The 27510-nt window shown below is 34.6% G+C and overlaps 1 protein-coding gene across 5 annotated transcripts in view; it reads left to right on the top strand.

Annotated features, from left to right (window-relative positions):
- The window catches only part of gria2a (glutamate receptor, ionotropic, AMPA 2a), a 71283-nt gene extending 44149 nt beyond the window's left edge, over positions 1–27134 (top strand). Inside the window, exons 4-17 of one of the 5 annotated variants that reach the window (XM_087235062.1) lie at positions 2844–3040; positions 3192–3245; positions 6254–6412; positions 6547–6714; positions 6801–6905; positions 12777–12884; positions 12964–13170; positions 13609–13976; positions 14430–14628; positions 16940–17187; positions 20763–20888; positions 21296–21410; positions 22364–22498; positions 25153–26183. In XM_087235062.1, the coding sequence (XP_087091188.1) occupies positions 2844–3040; positions 3192–3245; positions 6254–6412; positions 6547–6714; positions 6801–6905; positions 12777–12884; positions 12964–13170; positions 13609–13976; positions 14430–14628; positions 16940–17187; positions 20763–20888; positions 21296–21410; positions 22364–22498; positions 25153–25317 (2354 nt within the window). In that variant the 3' untranslated portion in view covers positions 25318–26183. 5 annotated transcript variants of the gene reach the window in all.
- The last annotated feature ends 376 nt before the right edge of the window (positions 27135–27510 follow it).

Raw genomic sequence — 27510 nt, 5'->3', positions numbered from 1 at the left:
AGATATTTGCGTATTGCATCTTGTGTGTAGTGTGTAAGCCAGGCGCACTTTGCGGCAGACAATAGACCGACTTTGTTCTGGTCTAACAATCAGACTATTTACAGTTTCTCAAAATAGCAACGCGCCAAAACACGCCTGCTTTTTTAGACCAGAACGCCGATGGGCGCACATTTGAGCGCCAAGCCTAAAGTAGTAAAAGACTATTGCGCTGCGCCTTGCGCCCCATTGCGCCGGGTGTATGAAAGGGCCCTCAATGTTTTGAATAATTATAATTACATTTAAACTTTATGTGCTGATAAAATATATCCCATTGATATATGAGATGAAAAAAATATTTAAATGCTCTTTTGAGGTCCATAAAGAACATGTTGTTAATCCTCTATTCATACAAAATATGTTTTTGCTTTAAAAAAAACAACAGACAACCGAATGAAAAAAAATCAAGATCATGAGACATAAGCTGAAGTAGAAGCATTCTAAATTTTCTTTGAAAAAAAAAATACTTTAGAGCTCATGTCTTAATCTAGAAGGTTTTTTCTATGAAGAACAATGAGCCTTTTCTCATTTATTATTGTTTCTAAATATATCTGTAACAGTATTTGCATTCATGGAGCTTCATAACAAAATGCTACTTTAGTGTAGTGAACTATATTATCTGAAATTTGAACACAATTATATTATATTATATTATATTATATTATATTATATTATATTATATTATATTATAATATATTATATTATATTATATTATATTATATTATATTATATTATAATTGTTTCTAAAATTAAAAATGAAACACTCAAAATGACATGAAACTCTGGAAATGTGGATAGCGTGGTGACGCAATGACCTTAATCGAACTGAGTGGTATAACATGTAAAACAGAATCATGTGTAGAACATTCAAAAAGCAACTCATGTAAACACCTTAATCATATTATTGTCTTATTCAGATGAAGGCATCTAATTAGATTAATGATGTCCAAGTAAACATAGTGAGTGACATGCAGCAACAAAGCAACAATTCATTTAAAAGAGCTAGCAACTTCTGCTGATCTCTGCACCATTGGTGACTGGATGTGGGCATGTCCAGCAATGCGACAAAGTCAAGAGTTCATCAATTTTATACAATTAAACTTTGACTTTTGTGAGCACCAGCCAATACGAACATCAGTAGAGGTCACATAATCCTATCTCTGCTTCTCCACCACACCAGCCAGTTGTATTCTCTGTGATGTACACAGGCCCGCATTTGCTACAGATAAATAGCCGCGATGACAGAGCACACTTCTTGTTTATCCTGGTAATTAAAGGTGCTGTTTGTACGTTTTTTGAAGTATCACACACCAAATGCGCACATTTGCATGTTATTTAAAGTTAAACTATTCCGATAGCACTCGGCAGAAATATGAACAGTGTCCTGAGTCATAGCTGGGCACCGCGGACAACCGCGGATTTGTGGCGCCATTGTGCATACCCTAATAGAAATCTATTAGAATTCTAAAATGCAAACCCCTTTTTGACTCTTCCAATGCATAACAATATTAAAATATGTTAATAGATCTTAAAGAACATGCTAAGTTAGCATACTTAATTATCTGAAAGACATCTCTGAAGCCAGTTATTCTGCTTTGAAAATATGTGTTTACCTTGGTGGAAAACACAGCTTATTTCATTCCAGTCATAAAGCCTGCTTCAATGTTTGTATATTCAAAAAGACATTCAGATTCAAAGGTATTAAAATTAACATAAGGTGCTGCTTATTTAGCAAATACTACATTGTAAGGCTCAATAGTCAGGTGTGCTGGCTTCTGTTGGTGTTGTCAATCTGACAAACTGCATGTGCATCATCTGAGAAGGAGGGGCTGTGTAGAAAACACCCCTCTCCAGTGTTTTAAATTTGGACAGCAATATCTAGTTCAACCAATAGGTGGCAATTATACATACTCCACCTTGTATGTACTGATTCTATTTTATTTTATTTCTTTTGTGTTTTTCCCTCCACATGTTTATTTTTAGCAGTAAGCATGCTCAAAACATTTATAAACATTTTCTAAGCAACTTCAAAGTAAGAACGCCCACAAGGCGACACAGGGTGAAAGGAGCGTTTTGGATATGCATATAAAAAAAACGGTTGATTGAAACGCCAAGATGCGCATACATTTTGAAAATGCACAAAAAAAAAAAAAAACATGCGCATCACTTAGTAGGATAAACTTTTTAATAGATAAGTAAAGATGCACATAAACTGCGATGGAAACACTTTTACTGAACAAATTCCTGTATGCGCAATAAAAAAAGGTCATGTGATTTTGTTATACCATGTGATGAAAAAATGTGCACGAATGGACAATCCAGCAGGCTGAGCACAATGTAAAACATCTGAAGTGTTGTTTTGGTCATTCTAAAACACCTCAGTATTAGTGTTATTTTAATATTAATTACCTCTAGAATCTGCATTTCACACCTTTAAACACCATCGCGTGTTCACTGCGTGTCAGGAATGCCTTCTGAAGCGCAAGTCATTTAAAAATTGAGGAAAAGATTCACGCAGCTTCTCCTACCGCAGCAAATTCCATTTTTATTGTTGATATTTGGCTCTAGATTATCAGGAAGTGATGATTTTGTTCACTTTGACTCGTTGGATGAAAACGCTGCTTTATTCGCACATCTTTTATGCGATAATCCAATTTTACACATAAAGTTAATTCGCATTTTTGGATGGAAACATAGCTAATGTTAGTGTGAATGAGGCTTTAGAAGCGGAATTAAAGCTACAGCAGATTAAAGAAGAATTTGATGTAGACGTTTGATGTGAGACATGTGGGTGTGTCTCCATGTAGGTCTGTCGACCCTGCAGGCGGTGCTGGACACAGCAGCAGAGAGGAAATGGCAGGTAACAGCCATAAACGTTGGAAACCTGAAGGATGAGTGGAAAGACGAGGCATATCGCTCACTCTTTCAGGACCTGGAGAACAAGAACGAGAGGAGAGTCATCCTCGACTGTGAACAGGACAAGGTCAAGGACATTATGGAGCAGGTGAATGGCGCACTCAGAGCCCATTACTCCACACGTGTAAGGTCAGAGGTGTAGTTAAGGAATGATGGACTGCGTACACCTTTAGCATTCATTACGTGATGCTGCAATTATATTGCTCCTGTAAAATACTTTATTGTCTGCTTCCCCTCAGGTGATTACCATCGGTCGACATGTGAAAGGATATCATTACATCATTGCAAATTTTGTAAGTTTCTTATTTTTTACTGATGTGTTTTACTGTTATTTAAAGAAATCATTAACATTATTTACTGTCTTCCTATTCCAAATGAAAATAGTTGTGTTTTTTTTTTTTTTTGTAGAAATTAAAATATGTTAATTTTTTTTCATTAAAAATGCTAATGTTTCTTCCATGATATGTATTCTGAGCAAGTTCAGAAATAACTTTTCCATTAAGGGCAATAATTTCACACCTGGAATTGATTTCTGGAGGCATTTTCCTATGTTAATAAGGTCATATTTTATAATTAACTTTTTTAATTAAATCCATCTGTGTTGTCATTTATTGGTGACACATATATGGTATTTAACCAGTTACTTCAGTCTGTCAGAAAATTAAAATAAATGGCTGCCAATAAAATGTTATTAACAAACTGATAAAAATTGTACTTAATGTTGTAATAATAATCATTATTCATTTTGATTAGTAGAATAAATAAATAAATAGTTCAGCTGCATAATCTTATTATTTGTAGGGTGTTAATTTTGACATATTTTCAATAAAGTAACTTTACTCTGATTAGCATTATGTAAAAAAAACCCCTCATAATCAGCTAGATGAATTATATTTCAAAAGGATGGTATTATGACATTAATGTTATCATTTTAGCTATGATCTTGTTATGTAGTGGACAACTAATTGCAATATCAGATTGGACAAAAAGCCAATTTCCTGAATGTCTGTCAGCTTTTTTTTCTTCTGAATGAATTCAATTTCCTATATAACCACTGCATTGTCCGAATACTAATGATAACTCAGTGCTGATGTGCCAGAAACCCAAGAGCTGCTTTGTTGTGAATCCTGTTTATGTATGTATGATTTACAGCAGGGGTGACCAACCCTGTTACTGGAGATCGACCTTCCTGCAGATTTCAGTTGCAACCCATATCAAACACTCCTGCCTGTAACTATCAAGTGCTGTTCAGGTCCTAATTAATTGATTCAGGTGTGTTTGATCAGGGTTGGAGCTGAACTCTTTAGAAAGGTTGATCTCCAGGAACAGTGTTGAGCGCCACTGATTTACAGTAACTAAATCCTACATCGTTTTTTTTTTTTTTTGTATAGAATACACTGCTTTATTCAGAAGCATTCCCTATTGTATAATCGCACCTTAGTAATTAATAATTTAATATTTTCTTTAGACATTTGTAGTCTGCTTGCATAATAATTGATTTTTAATGTTTTTTATTTCTGTTACATTTTTATTTTACCTATGTTTAGACTTTAATCTGAAATTATATTTTAATGTGGTACATAAACACCAAGATTTCATAATGATCAAAACAAAAAAGATTTTCTGCCATAAATTAATTTTGTAAATCAGGGATTTAAGGTTTTGAAACAAAAATGCTGATAACAAAACAAAAGACAGTAAAAGAAGATTTAGAATTATTTTACTTTCTGTTCAACAAAACCACACTATAATTAAAATAATAATATTAAAACATATTTAAATGCTCATGTGAGAATGGCTCTTTAAAGGTCCACAAAGAACACATTGTCAATTCTAAAGGTCTGTTAATGATACAAAATGTGTTCTTGCTTTACATACTATTTTTTTTCAGCTGAAGTTCTTTTAACTTGAACATTTTTTGTATATTTTTAAGTGCATGATGTTCAAACATGTATAATGTAAAACGCAATGCAGACCTATGCAAAGAAACACTTTAGAACTTACTTCTACACCCAAATGTTTACGCTTTTCCTAAAATCATATTTTAAGTGTTTCTCATTTTAGATTGTTTCTGAATACGTTTGAGACAAACCTGTACAATATTTGCTTTCATGTTACTTAAAAAAAATTGTAATTACTTTTCGTTAAGGTTTTATTAGATGTTAATGTATGAACAACACTTAGCATTTATTAATCATACTTCAACATTTATTAAAATCCAAATTTACGCTTAGTTAAATTTAATGCAGAAGAACTAACAATAAACACATTTATTAATGTTAACCAAAATTAATAAACTCTGTCATAATTGTAAACTAATGAAACATTTATTGAAAATGCAACCAAAAACATTAGCATTTTATCGAAACTTTGTTCCAGAATTCCTTTTGACCTCCCTTTGCTCATATGCTCATGTTATGTAGAAAAAGAGCACACTGATGAAAACAAAATCTGTACAATTTACAGTAAATAAAACAACAGTTGTGGTTGTTAGTGTTTTACTGTTAAAAACAATACAAACATTTTTAATTTCCATGGTAAACATTACCGGATTTCATTAATTTATATTGTTAATACATCAATATTTTGAGGTTCCAACATCTACACATCATATCTTTTGTTACACAGACAAAAACACAACCATATGGTGATGAGAAAGTCATATAATGAACCAGTCCTCATATCAAACAACTTTTCCCACAAGCAGAGAAACATACTAATATGTCGCTGTACACGAAAGGCTCTCAGTGGCTACGAAACACCATCATGCTAACATACAAAATTAAAGTAATGCAATATAATAACAATAACATTATTTATCAACATTAGGTGTAACATAAAACTCTAATGTACATAACTGATTAGAAAAAAAAAACAAAAAAACACCGTAATCTCAGCAAAAACAAAAAGATGAGTGTGACGCATGGAATTCTGGACAAAGTCAAAGTATGGTTATTCACTGTGCAGTATATTAAGAGCACTTGCTATTAACAAGATTATGGATTTTAACTGTATCCTTTTTTACATTTTTTTAATCATTAAAATCACAAATGTTTTTACCGTGCAGCTTGAACATACTGTCAAGTGTCTCCTTTTAGTTACGTGGACAACAAAATATAGTGAATGTTTTGAACATTACTGAGTAAATAATAACTATGAGTTAATTTTTCTATGACCATACATTTTTTAATAGTGTTTATTGTTCTATAATAAAAATTTGTGATAATAACAACACAACTGCAGCTCACAGTCCAACATGAACTTTGTAATTAAAAAGTGTGTGTCTGTGTGTGTCTTTCAGGGCTTTGTGGATGGAGATTTATCCAAGATTCAGTATGGAGGAGCGAATGTGTCTGGATTTCAGATTGTGGATTTTGATGACCCGCTTGTTGCTAAATTTGACCAGCGCTGGGAGGCTCTGGAGGAAAAGGAGTATCCTGGAGCGGACAGCAGAATTAGGGTGAGCAAGTGCAAATATTGAAATTATGCTGCAGTAAAATATGCTGCTGACAGCATTTTTGAACGCAATCCTAATTATTATGTCTATCATGATACACCAACAATGACTATTGCTCATATTTGTTTACTTCACAGTACACCTCCGCTCTCACATATGATGCTGTGCAAGTGATGACAGAGGCGTTTCGCTTTCTGCATAAACAAAGGATTGACATCAGTCGCCGTGGCAACAACGGAGACTGCCTGGCCAATCCTGCGGTGCCGTGGGCTCAGGGGGTGGAGATTGAACGTGCTCTTAAACAGGTCCTCTGCCAACACATTATCAATGCCTGTTTTCTGTGTGTAAGAACTTCTTATTATGATTTTTGTGTACACATTCATTTGTTCAGGTGCGTGTGGATGGACTGACTGGAAATATTCAGTTTGATCAGTATGGCAGAAGAGTGAATTACACAGTCAATGTCATGGAGCTGAAAAACAGCGGCCCTGTGAAGGTAACACTGACTTGAAGTAAATTTTGCCATTCTTCACTAAAATAAGTCCTTTTTATAGGGATGGGAAATGAAAATCTGCATTTAATGGCATTTTAAGTTTCTGTGTTCTTTATTTAATCCATTATGATTATTGCACCCTTTCTAATGTTATTAATAGTTATTAGTTATAAATATATGGCAGCTAAATACTGAACAAAGCAATACTTTTTTGATAGTTTTACATTTTTTGTGCATTGCTACAATACTATTATCTTTGATAACAAATATTAATATTTATGTATTATTTTTGTTATTTTTATTTTGTCTTGTTATTTTTATTCCATTGATTGGATCAAAACACTGCTTTTATCAACATTGTTGTTTAAAATGTGTAATAAATAAGGCTGCACAACATATCGTTTTAGCATCGATATTGCAATGTGCACATCCGCAATAGTCACATTGCAAACATATTGAAGAATGTTGAGTCTGACTCATAGTTAATCGGGGCCCTGTTTCAGAAAGGTGGTTAAGTGAAAACTCAGAGTATGTTAATCCTGAAATGAGAGAAATTCTGGGTTTTCCATTTCAAAATGGCAGGTTTGTCAAACTCGAGAAAGCAGGTTTAGTCAAGCCTGTTACTGAAAGAGAAGTAACTTGTCAGTTACCGTGATAACTTACTCTGTGAACCTAACCTGGTCAGGAGCAGGTTTTATTCTCTAAACTCTGAGTTTCTGTTGGTCTCCTTCCTTTTTTTAAAGCCAAAGCGGTATTTCTTGCCTGAGCCTTAGTCATTCATTGCCTATATTTCAGTCTCACAAATACTTACTTTTACATGTATCAAAATAAAAAATTAAATAAAAAATACAGCAGTCACAACTGTTTTAAAATAAAATACTGTATTTTGTATTTTGAAAATACAAAAAAAAAAAAAAATACTTTTACAAGGGAGCATTTCTTCACAAACCATCAATCAATAGGCCTATTTCATCAATCCCTTCACCATGATTTTGTCTTTCATTTTAGCAGAAATATGGTACAAATTTCATACAGAAAATCCTGTCTTGAAAATGATCTCTTTATGTAAAAACCATTTAATGCAGATAATGAGTTGGAATAGTACTATATCTCGATTTGTTTCCGTTCATTGCATGGCCAGTGAAATCTTTTAACAGTCTTATATTTTAAAAGGGTGATATATGAAGAGATTATTTTATTTATTATTTATTTATTTTTGTTCAATAAATGTACTTTTTTGCAACTGAAATGTTCAATACTTAATGTAAATCATGATTTCTAAAAACTACTAAAATCTCAAGTTTTAGTCATTTCCATAAATCATAGTTTTGTTTTTGTTTTTTTGTTTTTTTGCAATTGTACTCTTCAATGCATATTGAACATAAAACACGATATCTCTCTTAAAAAAATCAGTTTTTGCAAATAAACTCTTCATATACATCCTGCTGCGGTCATGTAACAGAAATATGGAGTTTTTGACCAGTCTGTATAGACTGGAGTATTATTAAATATTTGTGTCTCATATACTGTATTGTGCCTCTTTGACATCTCTTCATTAACTGTACACTGCATCTGCAGATCATCTACTGGCATTTGAAACGGCCAATGAAGAATTGTAGGAATTGTCACTGTAGGATTTATTTGTATTTTGTTTGATTTATTTGTAGATTTTTTCAGTTCTTCCTTAATTGTGAGAATCCCAGGTTGCCCCCTAGTGAACACCAGTACACAGTCTTAACTTTAGGTCTTTTTTATTTCTAAAAGTCCTCTGCATTTCCACCTGCAGCACTGAGACTGATAATGATTAAGTGCTGATAGCTCCACATCCTGTTCTTAAGGACTAATATTTTATTTAATCTCATTTATCAAGCAAAGATGCTGATGCCAAATTAGACACTATACTGCCATTATATATCACTGGTCTTAGCATTGTGCAGCATATTATTTCAATGATTGTTTCTTTTGTTGCCAATTTTTCAGGCATTTTCTTTATGTGTGTTGCGAAATTTACATCCATACTCCCAAGCTTGTTTAGGCAAATAACTGAGAAAGCACCAATCAGAGGACGCATTTTTAGGAGGTCATTATGTAGATTTCTCACAAAGTATTTTACAGTATTTTAAAAATACAATATACAAGACACTAAAGCATTTTGATACAAAATATTAACCCATTTTCATAAACCCCATCAAATACAAATAACTAAATTCTCTTTTGTATTTGAAATATATATTTGAAATACATGTATCAGAAATACTGCCCATCCCTGGGTACAAGAATGGCTTTTCCTTTTTTGGGAAAATTACAATTACTGTAGATTTAATACCATAGTTTTACCTTTGATACTACTGCAAAAAATAAATAATTACTTTAAATTCACTGACCTTCGACAGGGTCATGTACTGTAACTGGATTAATGGGATTATATTCTAAAAACTATTTTTTAGTACTGCTTACATTCTAAATGTCATATCAACCTCTACCAATTTTAAGTGCACTTTTAAATCTATTAAAAACTCAATTTTAGAAATGATCAACGCCTGTAAAAGGGGGAACCTTAAATTAAACATTTCCGCTGAACATTGAGTTAAGGTTATATGCAATCTTGTTTTTGTTAAATTTCTTGCAGAAACAGTAGCCTATTTTGTGTAATGTAATACAATTACATCTGAAATAACTTAAAAATTACGGCCAATTCCCCACTTTTTTAAGTGAAAAGTCTATAAATGTCACACATAACATTATTTATTTTTTTCTTTTACTTAAATATTTAAATACTTTAAATTTTTAAATGAAAACTTGCATTACCTTTTTCCTGAGCTAACAGTCTCTGTTTTGCTGATGCAGTGGTGTTGCTTTTTTTTTTAAATATACGGTCATATTTGCTGTAACTTATAAGTTAAGAAAAAAATGCTAATCTCTTTTTTTCAGATGATGCCATGTTCACTTGTAGTATCTGCGATACATTAATAATGCCTTTTTATAGTTGCAGTGTGTGCCCTTAACTGAATTAGTCTACTCAGACTTGATTGGCCTCAGATCAGCTGTTCTGTGTTTTTAATCTCTCTGTACGTCAACTCAGAGTTCAAGTTTAAACTCCAAGTTAGTTGAACCTCCATACTGAAACAAGGCCCAGGAGCTACAGAATTGTATTTAATCACTGTATTCTTATGGAATGTATTTGAGTTATGCAAAAATAAATGGTACTAAGATTTTTTTTGTCTTGTTTCTAGTCCAAATGTCTGATTATTTTACTTGGCCCACTTGCAGATATTTAGCTTGTTTTAATGAAAATCTTCTGATGGTGCAGTACAGAAAACAAAACAATATTTTTACTTGCTCTAAGAATTTTTTGATATTTGGACTGGAAACGAGACAAAACAAAGTAAGTAAAGCATTTTTTTTTCTATTGAGATTATTCAATTTCTGTACCTGAATACTGTTAATACTCCTCAGAAAACCATCAAATTCAAACTATCTTGTGAAACGATATTTATTTCACAATATTTATTGCAGAAAAATAAAATATCGCAATACCATATTTTTCCAATATCGTGCAGCCCTAGTAATAAATGTTAGTATTTTATTGTGCAGTAATTAATGCATTTTCTATTCAGCAAAGACAAATTCAAAGTGACAATAAAGACATTCAGAAGATTATAAAATTCTGTTCACGAACTGTTTTTAATGGGAGAATCCTGAAAATAAGCACAGCTTTAGATTATAAGTTTCTTCAGGAATAAAGAAGAAAAACTGTTTCAATTGTATTTAGCAGCATATTAAAATATTTCTGGATAAGTTGGCGGGTCATTCCGCTGTGGCAACCCCTGATTATTAAAGGGACTAAGCAGAAAAGAAAATGAATGAATAAATATTTTGAAATGCTTAAATTAAAAAAGAAATTTAAATAATTTAAATGTTATCTTAAATTATAACATTTTTATTTATTTTTACATAAAATATATTTTTTAAATAATTACTAAACATTTTACGTTTTAAAAAATTAATACAGCTGTCATGATCAACAGCAATCTAACCGCCATAGATTGCTGGAGAACAATTATTTTCACTCAGGCTCAGGCACTCAAGTCTGTCACCATGTGAACTACAACTCCTTTTAGGCACCACACACACACACCTGTCCAAGTTCTCCATTGATTACACACACACACACACACACACACACACACACACACACACACACACACACACACACACACACACACACACACACACACACACACAGCTGGGAGCTGCTAAAGACTGATTACATGGACCATAGCACTTACACTCAAAGACATTGCTTAGTCTTGTTGGTACATACTCTGTAACATTACGAAGTGTTTTCAGTGTTTAGTCTCTCCGTGTTTTGATGTGTTTCGCCTCGGTTTATTATCCTGCCTGCCGCCTGTATCGACCATTTGCCTGTTATCTTACTGTACTTCTGGATTTCCCTGTAAGTTACTGTTAGTGATGGTGAAATTAAGTTAACCATTCTACTCATATTGTATCGGAAAAAGGTTTGTTACTTGAAGCTTGATGAGAACCTCTGCTGGCTAAAGTGTGGGAGATCACTGTGTAGCAAAAATGTCAAACATTCACAACTGACCAACTCAATGTAGTAATACAACAATAGTGATATAAACAAATTATTCAATTAGTTGTTTTGTACATATAAGGTATGTTACAGCACCGACGGCTGTAGTAAAATCCAAGGTTTTCAAAAGTATTTACGTTTATCGCATTCCAACCGGTTCTACACGCACCCACTTGTTCCGAGCAGCGATCTAACCGACGAATCCTGCATGGGAGGAGAACACTCTAGAGGAGGAGGCTATGGGTGTGAGACTTTTTTGATGCACTTGCCAGCCCTCCATTACACACTATACTACAATATGGAGTGGACTTTTTTTTTTAATAATTGTAAATAATATAGTAATACACTTTAGTGTGGTTTACAAGCTTTTTACTATGAATTACTTTTGTATTTTTGTTTAATTACTGGTGCGCGGGACCAGTGCAGTGCTTTGAAACAGCAGATATGTATGTAATTGATGCCTAATCACTCGCTATACACTTTACTACATGTAACCCATGAGAGTGTTTAAACCTTTCAATCAAAATTCGAAGCAGTCATGTGGGTATAGACAAAAATTTAATTTCGGACATCACTGATCACTTGACTATGGTAAAACGAGTCAAGCTCCAGTACAACGCTTCACTGCGAAATGTATAGTTTCTATGATACATGCTTCGAAGCCTCGATGCACAACATCCCATCACTAGTTACTGTTTGCTCCTGATTATGACCATTGCTTGCCTGACCATGCTGTGTGTAATAAAGTACTGCACATGGATCCTCAATTCTGTTGCCAGTGTTCATCAGTTACAATAGCCTTGTTTCAAACTTTGGCATTTAACCATATCTAAACTTTTGAGCTCAAGAATGACTTTAACATATAACTAATTATTGTTTCAGACTCACTGTTTGTGGAACAGGTTTGTACAACCAGTAGAAACGACACAATATAAAAGACTTGTGACAATTATTTCACTGTGCACAGCCTTTCTCTTTTATCATATTCAAGGCAGACTACAAGCAGACAGCCTAGTTCAAACATCATTTCTTTTTTTCTTGGCACTGTTGACTCAGCTGTGCCACAGCACCACCTCTGAATATTGATGTAGAAAACCTTGCCAGAGTAATTTTAGAGTGTTCCATTCACATTTTGGAAAAATACAGACAGTAATGGGATGTTAACTAAACCAAATCTCCAAAAGAATGGATCTATATATGTTTTTTGGCAATTGTTAAAATACGCTGGCTATTATTTGTAATTTGTATTTTTTTAAAATGTGTGCTTTTTTCCTCAGATTGGCTACTGGAATGAGATGGACAAAATGGCAGTGACAAAGTCTGACCTTTTCCCCAATGACACCATGGGAATGGAAAATAAAACGGTTATTGTGACGACAATCCTGGTAAGAGAAACTTCATGACTTTTAATGTTAAGAGCAACTGAAGTCTCTATATACCGATGTATTTGCCTGTGTGTTGTAGGAAGCACCGTATGTGATGCTGAAAAAGAATGCAGAGTTGTTCACTGATAATGAACGTTATGAGGGATACTGTGTGGATCTGGCTGCTGAGATTGCAAAGCATTGCGGATTTAAGTATCAGCTGAGGATTGTCGCTGATGGAAAGTATGGCGCTCGAGATGCTGAGACCAAGATCTGGAATGGCATGGTTGGAGAACTGGTGTACGGGGTGAGGAGTAAAAACACACACTTGAGCAATGTCTAGATTAATCTGAATACATTTTAAAATGGCATCATGTATTGTTTCAATCTTTTTAACTGAAGTGATATATAATTTGAAATACATATGTTACATTATTATTAAACACACATGATTATTTTTAAATACCTAAATTTTCACAGTCGACACTACAAATACAATTCAAATGTGCTTTCAAATGTATCCATATAGAAAAATGTCTTCAATATGCTTAGTTTTTATAGGGCAAAATGCAATGTTGATGTGAATTAAACTCCAAAACAGAGAGAAAATAACACTTTAAAAGTATACAGATCAATGTAGACATACAGTCAAGATTACACAATCAAGAAACACTGAACACAATCTTCATGAGAGTTAGATTTTGTGTCTCCTTTACCAAATTCCTCTTCTTTTCACTATTGACAGAAAGCAGACATAGCAGTCGCTCCTCTCACCATCACTCTTGTCAGAGAGGAAGTGATAGACTTCTCGAAACCATTCATGAGTCTGGGCATATCCATTATGATCAAGAAACCACAGAAATCCAAGCCGGGCGTCTTCTCTTTCCTGGATCCACTGGCTTATGAGATCTGGATGTGCATTGTGTTTGCCTACATCGGAGTTAGCGTTGTGCTCTTCCTCGTTAGCCGCTTCAGCCCTTACGAGTGGCACACTGAGGAGTTTGAGGATGGGCAGCTGGGCCCAAGCGAATCTACCAACGAATTTGGCATCTTTAATAGTCTGTGGTTTTCTCTGGGCGCTTTTATGCAGCAGGGATGCGATATTTCGCCAAGGTTGGTGCATGCAGTGAGCAGCAGTGTGGGGTTTGCTTTCGGCTTTGTGCATCAACACATTTTCCCACTGATGCCGTGGTTTGTATTTGTTCACACTCCTGCAGTTCTTGCTTCAAATCCATTTCTATAAGAAATAATTTAGATCAAATACATGCATAAATAACTGTAGCTTCATTGTTCGATGGATAAGAAGTAAGAACTTACACAGGATAAGGAATGTTTAATCAAAGTCGTGATTTAACCTTTGATTGAACATTTCTTTTGTGAACATGTATTGACCCGGTTGGGAAAAGTAAAGTGCACAAGGTCGCCGTTTCCTGCCCTCTTGGAGTGGTACCGTGTTTCGGCTGCATATTCCCCATTTTCTTCAAAGTGAAAGGGTTTCTTTTTTTCATTTACAGTAGCAAATTATTGGAGTATTTGTGAGTGGCTGACACTGTTTGCTGTGTGTAGGTCTTTGTCTGGCCGTATAGTTGGTGGTGTGTGGTGGTTTTTCACCCTCATCATCATTTCTTCCTACACCGCTAACCTGGCTGCCTTTCTCACTGTGGAGAGAATGGTGTCCCCTATCGAAAGTGCTGAAGACCTGGCCAAACAGACGGAGATTGCCTATGGGACACTGGATGCTGGTTCCACCAAAGAGTTCTTTAGGGTGAGTGGATCATTGTAGACATTATTATTTTTGCTTTTTTTCTGATATAACTGAGTTAAAAACCTTGCCCGGTCCGTGTAAACAAATGAGATATAAGCTAAGCTAAATTGATTACATCTGCGTAATGTCATCTTCAGCACAAGATAATTGTGACCATTTTTCTGACATTTTGGCTTAATATTTCTATAGAAGGAAATACAGACACGACATGCATCTTTTTTAGGCTATGTCATAAACTGCAATGGCTAAAAATGTCATGTGGTGTAACTACCAAGCATCAAGTAAAGCGTATTAACATAATCTTCTTTAAAGGGATTTTCACCCAAAAATGAAAATTCTGTCATCCTTTACTCACCCTCCACTTGTTCCAGTAAGTTTCCTTCCTCTGTTAAACACCAAAGGTGAAACGTTTTAAAATGTTCGTGAACCTAACAGTTTATGGTAACCATTGAACTCCATGATAAATTTCCCAACTTCAGTGGTTAATATTAACTTTTTTCAGAATGAATATTTTAGTATGCGTGTGTGTGTGTGTGTGTGTGTGTGTGTGTGTGTGTGTGTCTGTGTGTGTCTGTGTGTGTATAAATCAGAAGAAACTCATATAGTCTTGGAACAACTTGAGAGTGAATAAATGTTGAGGGTTTTTTTCAATAAACAATATTATTGAATACATAAAAAACATGTCAATACACATTATTTATCATTAACAGGTACTGTAGGCCTGTCGCAATATTCAATATATTGACTTATTGCATGATATATGAAAATGAGGGTGGTTAATTTTGAAGACGCGATATATTGTCTATTATATACATAGAAATTGAAGATGATGATGATTAGGCTACATAATATAACAAGCAAAGTTTTGTCGAGTGCGCTGCATTCTGTTGAAGGCATACATTATGCAGAATCCACCTATGCATTTTGTTCTCACACGTTTTTATTTCGATCTATAATTATTATTTACTCATTTTGATTTTTTTTTATTATTATTATTATTTCCCAAATAATGTTTAACAGAGCAAGTAAATTTTCACAGTATGTCAGATAATAATTTTTCTTCTGGAATTTTTTTTTTATTCTTGGCTAGAATAAAAGCAGTTTTTAATTTAAAAAAAAATTATGTAATTCAATATTATTAGCCCTCTTTAGAAATATTGTTTTTTGACTGTCTACAGAACAAACAATTGTTATACAATAACTTGTCTAATTACCCTATCCTGCCTAGTTAACCTGATTAACTTAGTTAAGCCTTTAAATCATCACATTGGAATTTTAAGGATCTATCTGCGTTTTAAATGATTTTGATATATTGAGCTTCAGAGTTTTAGCATTCCATACCCAAACAGTATGTGTCAAACATTTGTTGTTTGAATAAAAAGTCTTAAACTGTAAACAACTAATAAAAAAATTAAAAAAACATCCCATAATGTAAATAGGTTCTCATTTAATAAGAATATGTCAATAATTCAATTTTGACAAAAATGTCAGATAGAACCTTATAATTCTAAGGTGAGGAAATGTGACTTTAAGCTGTATAGACATGTCTTGAAAAATATCTAGTCAAATAATATTTACTGTCATTATGGCAAAGATAAAAGATATCAGTTATTAGAAATAAGTTATTAAAACTATCATATTTAGAAATGTGTTGAAAAAGTCTTAACTTTCTGTTAAGCAGAAATTAGACAAAAAAATAAACAGGGGGGCTAATAATTCTGACTTCAACTGTATGTAAATAATAGTGATCTTGCAGGTCTGAACAAGCCAGTTCAAGACACTGTTTTTGTCACATCATGTCACATATAATATTTCATGAAAACTGCTTCCCTTATTTTTTTTTTATAAAAAAAAAATATTAAAGATCATACCAATGGTCTTTTTAAGGTTTTCTTTTAAAGAATCTAACTAAGGCTTTTCTTCATTATAATTTTTTACTTTATGCCCCTCATAAAAAAAAAAAAACTTGTTCATCACATAAAAAAGTGAATTCAGGTCATTTTTAAGTATGCATTTTAAATATATTTTAACTATCCTTGGCATTTCCCGAAAATGTCATTAAACTGTGAGATATTGTAATGATATTAACACATAGTCATAAAGGTTTGACAAATTCCCTTTTGCAGATTTGGCAGATTATAAATTAATTAGATGAGATTTGTTTTCATTAATTTGTTATAAAAGTTGAATTACTATGAAATGCCATTCCCCTGACATGTTCTGGATATTCAGATTTACAGTGAGAAACGACATTGCTAAACCTCTAAAATCTAAACCTCTTTTTGTTTGTCTCTTTCTTCACTTTAACCAGAGATCTAAGATTGCTCTCTTTGACAAGATGTGGCAGTACATGAAGAGCGCAGAGCCTTCGGTGTTTGTTAAAAACACAGTGGAAGGCGTCTTGCGTGTCCGGAAATCCAAAGGCAAATACGCTTATCTTCTGGAGTCCACCATGAATGAATACATCGAGCAGCGCAAGCCCTGCGACACCATGAAGGTCGGAGGGAACCTTGACTCTAAAGGCTACGGCATCGCCACACCCAAGGGATCTGCTTTAAGGTGGGTGGAGTAGTATAACAATATGGCCCATGTTGTTATAGTATCCCACCTACCCTGATGTAGGCCGGGGGTCCTCTTTAAAATGAGGTAAACTAGGTAATAGCAGAACTGAGAGTAGGGAAGAATGGTAACCTAAGCAAGATGGGCAAAAACAGCAGGGTAGAGACTTAGCAAGGAAACTGCAGAGATAGCGAGGGCTTAAGAAATGCTAGCTGACAGCTGACAAGCAGGAGACCTAGCAGCCGGTGCTCTCTGGGAATGACGCTTTAGAAAAAGCAGAATAATTTAGTATCAAACAAATAAAGAGCTAGCTTAACATTAACTTATTCAGCTTATTATTAACTATTTTATTAAAATAGCAAGTGAGCAGCATAATAAAATACATTTATCTTTTAGGGCTGTTGGATTAAAATATAGGAAAGCAATTCATTCAAATGTTTATTATTTAACATGTTAATATTAATCATAAAAATCGTTAAATGTTAATAAATGGTGTAATTATTGTGTTACTGTAGGTATATTTAGTGGCTTTTATGCATCTTCAAATATGAATTAATGTAACACAGAGCTCCCCAAACTTCACTGGTGTATTATACACAACATAGATATATAATAATCCTTTATTATCATTTGGAACGCTTCCATTTGTTTTATTTACTGCAATAAAATGTACAAATCAAATTCTGGTGAGGGTAAAAAAGCTAGCTATATTCTTTTAAAAAATATATAAAACTAAACACTAACTTAAGACAATCTCTAAAACAAGCTTTACAAATAGAATTCACCCTTAGAATCGATATGATCCATGTTCTTAACAACGTTGAAATGAAACTGCTGCAACTAAATTTAGACGGAAGGGTGATGGATGTTCTGTGATGTTCTGCGAAAGACCCAAGGGCAACAAGTCTAGTTCATGTTTGGGTAGAAAAACAACAGAAAAGCAAATCATTGGAGTACAAAAACAGACCTAATTTAACTTAAAGATTGAACTCCTATACTCATGTTCTTTTTTAATGAAGCAATGTTCAAACATGCACTTCATTTCTCTTGGTTTGTAATGTCCAGACCTAAAAAAGATAATAATGCTTTTGGACCTGGTACATTTAGTGTTTACATTGGCATTTATAAGTCCAAACCTAAAGATACTTTTTTTTATCATGGATACTTTGCAATGGAACCCATGCTCACAAAAACAAGAGAAAACCAAGACAAAGAAAATTAATAGAACATGACTATTAAACTAAACAAAATGTAATTGTAACAATATTTTAATTTTGTTGATTTACCTTTGGCCATGGACTCCCTGTAGCCCACCAGGGTGTTGAGGCCCATAGTTTGGGAAGCTCTGGTGTATTCATTTTCATATACAGTGCTCAGCATATATAAGTACAACCATCACAAATCTATCTTTTAAATTCTTATTTTTAATAAAATATTATATTTGTGCATATACAGTTGAAGTAAGAATTATAACCTCCCTGAATTATTAGCCACCCTGTTTATTTTTTCCACCAATTTCTGTTTGACGGAGAGATTTATTCAACACATTTCTAAACATAATAGTTTTAATATTCATTTCTAATAACTGATTTATTTTATCTTTGCCATGATGACAGTAAATAATATTTGATTAGATATTTTTCAAGACACTTCTATACAGCTTAAAGTCACATTTTAAAGGCTTAACTAGGTTAATTAGGTTAAATAGGCTGGTAAGGGTAATTAGGCAAGTTATTGTATAACAATGGTTTGTTCTGTAGACTATCGGGGAAAAAAATTAGCTTAAAGGGGCTAATAATTTTGTCCCTAAAATGTTTTCTAAAAAATTTAAAAATGCTTTTATTCTAGCCAAAATAAAACAAATAAGACTTTCTCCAGAAGAAAAAAATATTATCAGACATACTGTGAAAATATCTTTGCTCTGTTCAACATAATTTGGAAAATATTTAAAATAGGAAAAAAATTCAAAGGGGGGCGAATAGTTCAACTGTACATTAGATTAGTCAGTACTGAAGCCAAATCTGGAGCTTAATAACAAAATAACTTGCGATAATTGTCCAAAAACTAGTGCACCCAAATTTATATGTTATATAAAAAAATCAAGAGAAACAAAAAAAGTGCTAAATTTAGTTGAAATTTTGTAGGTTGTAATTTATTTAGCAATATTTTGCTTGAATTTAATTGTATTGTCTTTCAATTTATAAATATGTTTGGTGACTAAAATACTATTTTAATAAATATATATGTTTAATAAATTGGCTTTGCTTAAATGCACCAAAATACATTGCCTATATTTAATGAGAAATGGATACAAATATTCATTTTTAAAATTGGGTGAACTCAATTATGCTGAGCACTGTACCTAGTCTAACACATGATATTTTATCATTGTTAAACCTGAATAACAGTTCTGTGTAACTTTTATCAGTGGATCTGATATTACAAAACCCAAATCTAGTTAAAAGTAATGCTTAATTATTGCAAATCTGTAATATCAATTATTGGTTGATCTCTAGAATTAAATGAAGAGAGTGGCAACTCAACTCTTTAAAGATTGATTTACCCGTCATTTCATTTGTTTAAATTTTCTGATATGTGAAAAAAATGTTTTCAATTAATTGCTTGTGTTACCATTCTAACTTTTCACAGCCCTAAAGGAAATAGATTAGTTTGTGTGGTTCTTTTTCAGGAAATACCGGGTCTGCTCATGGAGCTTAGTAGATATTAACTGAAGAGAAGGTTTCAGATGTGTTATTTCCAACAGACTACTGAAGAGTTCTGAAGCCTTTTTTTCACCTGTTTTGCTGATGATGATCAACTGCCATGTTTTCAGTGGAGCAAACGTTGGCAAACTTAAAATGGCTTTCTATTCTCTCTAAATTGAAGCATAGTGGCGTAGTAAATATTGGAAAGGATATCTTTACTAATGATATTTAAACCAATTCTACTCACGTTTGCCGTTATCATCTGTTTTACTGAATGCATGTCAGTTCTTAATGACTGATGCAATGGCCTCTTGCAACCAGACTGTTATGTTATGACAAATGCTATTTACTGAAAATCTGCAGTAATCAATGCATGCGTTTGGGCTCTTGGAATTGAATGGTCGCCATAAGCATTACAGAATGTCTAAGCTGATGATTCAGAGGCTGAACAGTAACTTGATTATGAATGCATTTGATGATGCACCGTTTGAACCATGCATGCTGTCTTTCTTGATACTTCTAACCAGGTTTGTTTGCTTCAACGCTTAAAATGTTCTCTGCTAACTGATTTGAGGATCTGGATGTGCATTTGAGCAATAACTGATACTATCACTGATCCTCCTCTGTTCTAGCCTCCTGCCTCAAGAGTTTGAGTTTACAAAAAAAGAACTCTTAAAGCTCGACCACCTTACATTTTGATGGGTCGTTGAATACAATTTTGATTGGTTGATTGATTTGACTGACTTACTGATTGATGGATTGTCTAACCCAATGTTCCATTCATTCTATGCGACTTTTGGGGGGCGTGGCCCGCTGCAGCCCCGCCCCCCTCCATGCTGTCTGACAAGTATGTTTTATCGTTTGTTTAAGAAACGCGGTAAACCTTGCAGTGCTAAAACTGAACGAGCAGGGGCTTCTGGATAAATTGAAAAACAAATGGTGGTACGACAAAGGAGAGTGCGGCAGCGGAGGCGGGGAGTCAAAGGTCAGACCCGTGCTCGGGATTGTGGGTTCAAAATGAAATGAACAAAATGCAAATGAGCAGGAAGCACTACCAGAGAACCCAGAAAGACAAGCCTAATGCCTACAAAGCTGCTATCAATTGGCCAGTTTGTCGACAACATCTGTTCCAGAATGAAATGCAGACAACCTAAAAAACAGATTCTCAGAGGTATACGGCTCGTTGGCGGGCGCTGTTTCTGCTTCCTGCTCGCGGCGATGAGTCTGTGCACATCTGGCACGGCAAAGCCGCGTTTGCCGACTGCCAAATGGAGCGCAGACTGTCGATCGCCACCACGCTCAGGGCTGAATCATGACCAGCGCTGTTAGCGAGTGCAAATGTTACTGACAATAACATAAAATAACATTGGTAATGTTATTTATGTTATTTCCCATACGCGAAGAACGCCAGTAAACCTTGCAGTATTGAAACTCAGTGAGCAAGGCATCTTAGACAAGCTGAAAAACAAATGGTGGTACGATAAGGGAGAATGTGGAGCCAAGGACTCTGGAAGTAAGGTCAGTCACTGCAGGGAGCGTGTGTGTGTGTGTGTCTGGCAGGGCTAGAATGTGTATGTGCGTATGCATGACAATCTGTAAAAAAACTGTCTCAGTTTGGGGGATACAAACCCAAGCATTAGCAGACTAGTGTGTATGTGTGTGTGTCGTGTATTGGAGAGGAAAAGAGTATGAGAGCGATATTAAAGGAAGCTTGTGCAAAAAAGAATTACAGCTTATGTTAATGTGTGTGTGTGTGTGTGTGTCAAAGCAAGCCCCCCTACACAGATTTACCACCGCATGAATCAGAGCCTGACCTGTGTATACAATCAATGATGCCTATACAAACAGGGATGTGATATAAACACGCAGTAATGCATGCCACACACATACACTAGCCAAGACATCATTTACTCTGTACTCGATCCACATTCCCCTCACACACACACACACGCAAACACCACACCTGTATAGGCTCAGAATTTCCTTGTGCTCCTTTGTATTTCTGTGTGCTTTATTGACAACTTGTCCTGTTCCTTTTTATTTTATATCTTTCTTACGCTCTCTCTTTCTCCCTCCTATCTCTCTTTCTCTCTCCCCATGCGGTCTCTCCTTCTCCCTTCACCAATGCTGTAAATGTTGTTTGTATTTTTTGCCTTTTACTTAAGCTGTCTTTAATTGCAATTCTGTAGGTGGCGTCTTTTTTCCTTCTTTATGTGCACACACTGCACCGCACTGTCTTGTTGTATTTTTGTAGCCGTCTGTGTATTTTGTGTGAAGTACTGTTAGACGTTTACATATACAGTATATATACACATTTAATAATACTGTAATATTTGTCTAGTCAATTGAATACTGTTATCTTTAAAGTCGTAATGTGTTAAATATTTATATATAGTATTATAATAAGTGGTTTTGGCATACTGTCGTCTTTTCTCTCCCTTATTTTGACCTTTGACCTTCGCCCCCTGCAGGAGAAGACTAGCGCCCTCAGCCTGAGTAACGTTGCGGGTGTCTTCTACATCCTGGTTGGCGGCCTCGGGTTGGCCATGCTGGTCGCTCTGGTGGAGTTCTGCTACAAGTCGCGCGCGGAGGCCAAACGCATGAAGGTTGCCAAGACTCAGGCTCTAAATCCCTCCTCTTCCTCGCAGAATTCTCAGAATTTTGCTACTTATAAGGAAGGGTACAACGTTTATGGGCTGGAGAGTGTTAAGATCTAGTGGGGTAGGAACGGCAGAGGTTTTATTTTTGTTGTTTGTTCACTGTTTTGTTTTCATTTTCTCATTTTTTTATCGTACGCCAAGCGCTTCATCGCCACTGCACCACTCTGCGGGCATCTCTCTGACATCCATTTCTTTAAGATTTAAAGGGGTCATATCAACATTTTTATGTAATAATTTGCCTTTGTATTTCCCTGAGGTCAACCAAGGCAGATTCAAGCTCCACTGACGCAGACATAAGACAACACTTTGGTTTTAGTTAAATCTGTGTGTTACCACTGTTCGGTGTCTGTTGGAGCTTGTTTTCAGGTCTAAGAATTGACATGCTGTAGTTTGTGTGGATTGACCTTTAGGCTGTAATTTAGTTTAACATATGTTTTCCACTCTCTGTCCAACCCTTAAAATTAAATGGAAAGTTTTTGCTTATTTATTACTTCTATTTTTAACAAAAAATATGATTATTTGCTTACTTAAAGTTACAGTACTCTGTTTCACCGTCTCTGTTTAAAACTATTTAAAGCAAGTTACTAGTGAAGTATATATATTTTTTACTAGTTGTGCTTTGCCATGAATGAATCTCTAATCACATCAGAGTGGATCAATGCATGACATTTTCATGACAATGAGAAGTACTTCCTACTAGGCATATATCTTAAAAAAATTATCTGAAAAAATAACATTACTGAACAAATGTTTTAAAATAAATGATGATACTGATGATTAGATCTAATAGCACACAATTATGGCTAACTGGCTTTTGCCATGAAATGGGAATAGACAAATCAAATTTTAAAACATTATTAAAAGCTTACCATTACAAATCAGGCATGGTAAAAAGACTATATAATTGGTACATTTACTTCCTTCATAGTTGTATTTTTTGTTAGTAATCCAAAAAGTAACATTTTGTAACATTAATTCATTCATTTTCTTTTTGGCTTAGTCCCTAAATCAAATGCTTATATTACTTCTATTAATAAATCATTATATTCTCCAGAATTTTCTAATCTTTAATGAATGAATGCCACTATATGATAAAGATTATTATTTTCAGTCATTCAATCATTCATTTTCCTTCAGCTTAGTGACTTTATTCATCAGAGGTTGCCACAGCGGAATGAACCGGCAACTTATCCAGCATATTTTTTACACAGCGGATGGCCTTCCAGCTGCAACCCAGTAATGAGAAACACTTATACACACTCATTCACACACATACACTACGGACAATTTTAGCTTGGTCAATTCACCTGTAGTGCATGTCTTGCAACTTGCGGGGGAAACCAGAGAACCCAGAGGAAACGGGGAGAACATGCAAACTTTACACAGAAATGCCAACTGACCCAGCTGAGGTTCGAACGAGCAACCTTCTTGCTGTGAGGCGATCGTGCTACCCACTGATGCCCATTTTGTTAATAAATCAATCCATACTTACTTACTCCCAGGGCCATTTATATTAAAGTTGATATTTAGTCACACCATATTGGTGTTTTCTAACATCTAGATGTTATGAGGTGGGTTGTTAGCTTAACGCTCAACCCCCAACCTGGAGGACCAGGACACACACATAAACTATGGATAATTTGGCCTACCCAATTCACCAACAGCATGTCTTTGGACTGTGAGAAAATCAGAGCACGCGGAGAAAACCCACGCAAAAACATGGAGAACATGCAAACTCCACACAGAAATGCCAACTAAGTGACCCAGACGGGGCTCAAACCAACGACCTTCCTGCTGTGGGGCGACATCACTACCCTTTGTGCCACCATGCCACCCAATTTAATCCACGATGAAATTAAATACTCACATTTTTGCTGTTGGACTTTGAAAAAAAAATCAGCTACTCTTTCCCAAAACTAGCATTATCCATTATCCTCTTTATTTCTGAACTGGATTTATAGGTTTCTCAACACAGATCAGGCATAACTACTACTGAGCTTCAGACAGCTATATTGTCAAAATGACAGACAAAAAAAAATAATAATTCTAATACCGTAAATTTATGGAACAAACAGTGTTTTACATAACAAAAAAAGACAATTCGATTTTTCACGATATGACCTCTTTAAAAAAAAAAACCCGTAATTATTTTACAAGTTGTGTTAAACTGACCCTATATTTACATCAACCGAAAATTAAAGAAAAGTAAGACAAATGACAAACAGAGGGAGGGTAAATTATAATGAATAAACCTCCTCAGCTCATTTTGTTCAGCGGCAGTTCCTTCATTTTCCGTTTGTTTACCTTCATTGACGCTTGTGGTTGTTTTGTGAATCGGCTGCACCGCTTGCTTTGATTACAAATCTCTGTCATCGTAGTACGAGACCCATTAGCTGTCAGTCATTCTCCACCCCATCAGCTCCTCATAAACATCTGCAGTTTATATAGATGTTATACATACATTAATATCAATCTGCATTTCAGACGTCGACCTATATACAACATTAACGATTGTTTCTACGTTTTCTCTCCCTCTCTCTTTCTGTCTGTATGTGAATGGCTGTGTATTTCCGCATGTGTGGGTGTATGTTTGGGAACAGATGACGTTCACAGATGCTATGCGCAGTAAGGCCAGGTTGTCTATAACGGGCAGTACAGGGGAGAACGGGCGAGTGCTGACTCCAGACTTCTCTAAAGCCGTCCATGCTGTGCCGTACCTGAGACCTGGCATGGCAATGCCTCTGAGTGTGAGCGAGCTGTCCTGAGTGCCTTACACACACATACACACAAACACTGGTGCAAGCATGCTGTACCCCCACTTTCATACGTGTACATATTCTTACACACACAGACACACTATAAATAAATATATATATAAATATATATACATAATAATAGTTAACTATTCCATATTCAATGAATCACAACATCTATACACAGGATGTCAGATCCATATAAACACACTTTATCACGTTTACTGTTCAGTGCAATCATATTTTGGCCAGCGTGTCACGTGTACATTTGCAAAAACAGACGTAAAAAAGGTATACAGGCACATGGCCGTGTGTGCATATGCAGACAACTTCAACTTTGTGTAGCTACACATCTATAAAGTTGTGTATTTTTGCATTTCCAAGTTCTCGTTTCGAATACGCACACATATTATGACCTCATGTATTCGCTCGCATAATCACTTGGCTCCAGTTTTCATCGATTTCTTTTCACATTGTAAGTGACGACATCGCAATGCTGCACTGAGGAACAATGTTAAATCCTTCCTACTGGAAAAACACAACTCCACTCCTGTTTGCATTGCAAAGTGTTTTTGGATTCTCAAGAACTCAAGCACACAAATCATCTGCGTCAAATGTGATTTTGTTTACTTGGTCTACATGATAAATATATTAAATCAAATGTTTGACTAGAATCGTTTCTTATTATATGAGGTCTGTATGATAAATGATGTATATAATTACACTTTTGTTCATTTGATGTTAATGTTACCATGCAAATGCTAAATGATTGAGAAAAAAACTAAATGATTTAAGTAGTTTTGTTTCTTCTCCTCCCTGGTTTGGTTTGTTGTGATGTTTATTTATTTATTTATTTATTTTTTGGATCACTGTGTTCCGTTTTTCTGGCCAATGGACAATGCAAGCAGTAGTTTTATAATTCTGTCTTTTAATTAAAAAAAGAAACTAAAAAAAAAGAAAGAATATTTTACCTTCTGCATTTCACCATTTAGATGGTATGGATCTGTATATGAATAAATGAACTTCTATATATATATATCGATATCTCAAAATGCCAAATATTGATGTGTGCCAAAATATGTCAAGGCATTTCAGATGCTTTTATCAGTTTTGTCTCTGTACGGGGAAATGTAAAGACTGAAAATTAGCACCCTATACTCGAGGGTCTGTTATTTATGTCATCTTTGGCTCTCTATGTTTTGTTTTGTTTAGGTTTTCATATTAAATGCATTGTACTTTTAATAAGGTGCACTACGATATGCAGTTTTAACTGTGAAAAGCATGACGACCTTTAGTTATGTTTGTTTTTATAAAAGCGATGATTATGTATATCACTTATATTAGTTAAGTAGGGGTTTTCTTTGACGTAGTCATGACCTGAAGACTAAGAGATGGAGATGATTATTACAGATAGTTATATTGAAAATTATATTGATAAAGTATAAGCCGATCACCCTTTTCTATGCCATGCTGTGTAACTGAAATCTTGTTCATTAGTTTTATATGTATATGTACTGTACATGTAAATAGAATCCATTCATGTGTATAACTTAAAATCTTGGATGATACACGATTACACAAAGACGCACATTAGAGGATTGCTCATTTTGTGCTTTTTTGGGAGAATGTTTGGGAACGTCTGAGTGAAGTACCAAGCTGTCTCTCATTTCCAGACACTAATGGACTGGTCATCACTAGCATCATTTCAGCTGGAGGGTTTGCCATGGGATGAAAAAAAAAAAAGGAGGACATTTTTCTAAATGGAATGTGGACCGATTGCTTTATTTTTTGGAATATTTTGAAATAAACAGAGACTGAGAATCCTCTGATATTCTGTATTTTCTCTGTTTCGTGTGTTGGAGGAAAGTGCGCAGCAGGGGGTTGAAAAGCATGTCAGCTCTTCACACATAAATTCACATCCTGGGTCCAAAATTAACAGAATATGAAAATGTTGAAACAGCTTATCTAGGATGTCTCTTTTTTTTTTAAATATGACATGCGGCAGCGCATTTATGAAGGATTCCACATTATGCTAGAAGTATAAAAATATGAGTATTCAAATATGTGCACGTCGTGTTTTTATGACACCTGGACTGATGTTGAAAATAATACTACCAAATTATTCTACTGGAACAAAATGTAATTTAAATAATGTACAAATAATGTACTGAATTATTATATGTCAAAATATTTTAATGGTTTTAT

Source organism: Danio rerio, chromosome 1 (genome assembly GCF_052040795.2).
Source record: "Danio rerio strain M-AB ecotype USA chromosome 1, GRCz13ab, whole genome shotgun sequence".
Taxonomy (NCBI): Eukaryota; Metazoa; Chordata; class Actinopteri; order Cypriniformes; family Danionidae; genus Danio; species Danio rerio.
This window is presented reverse-complemented; position numbering and strand designations above follow the sequence as displayed.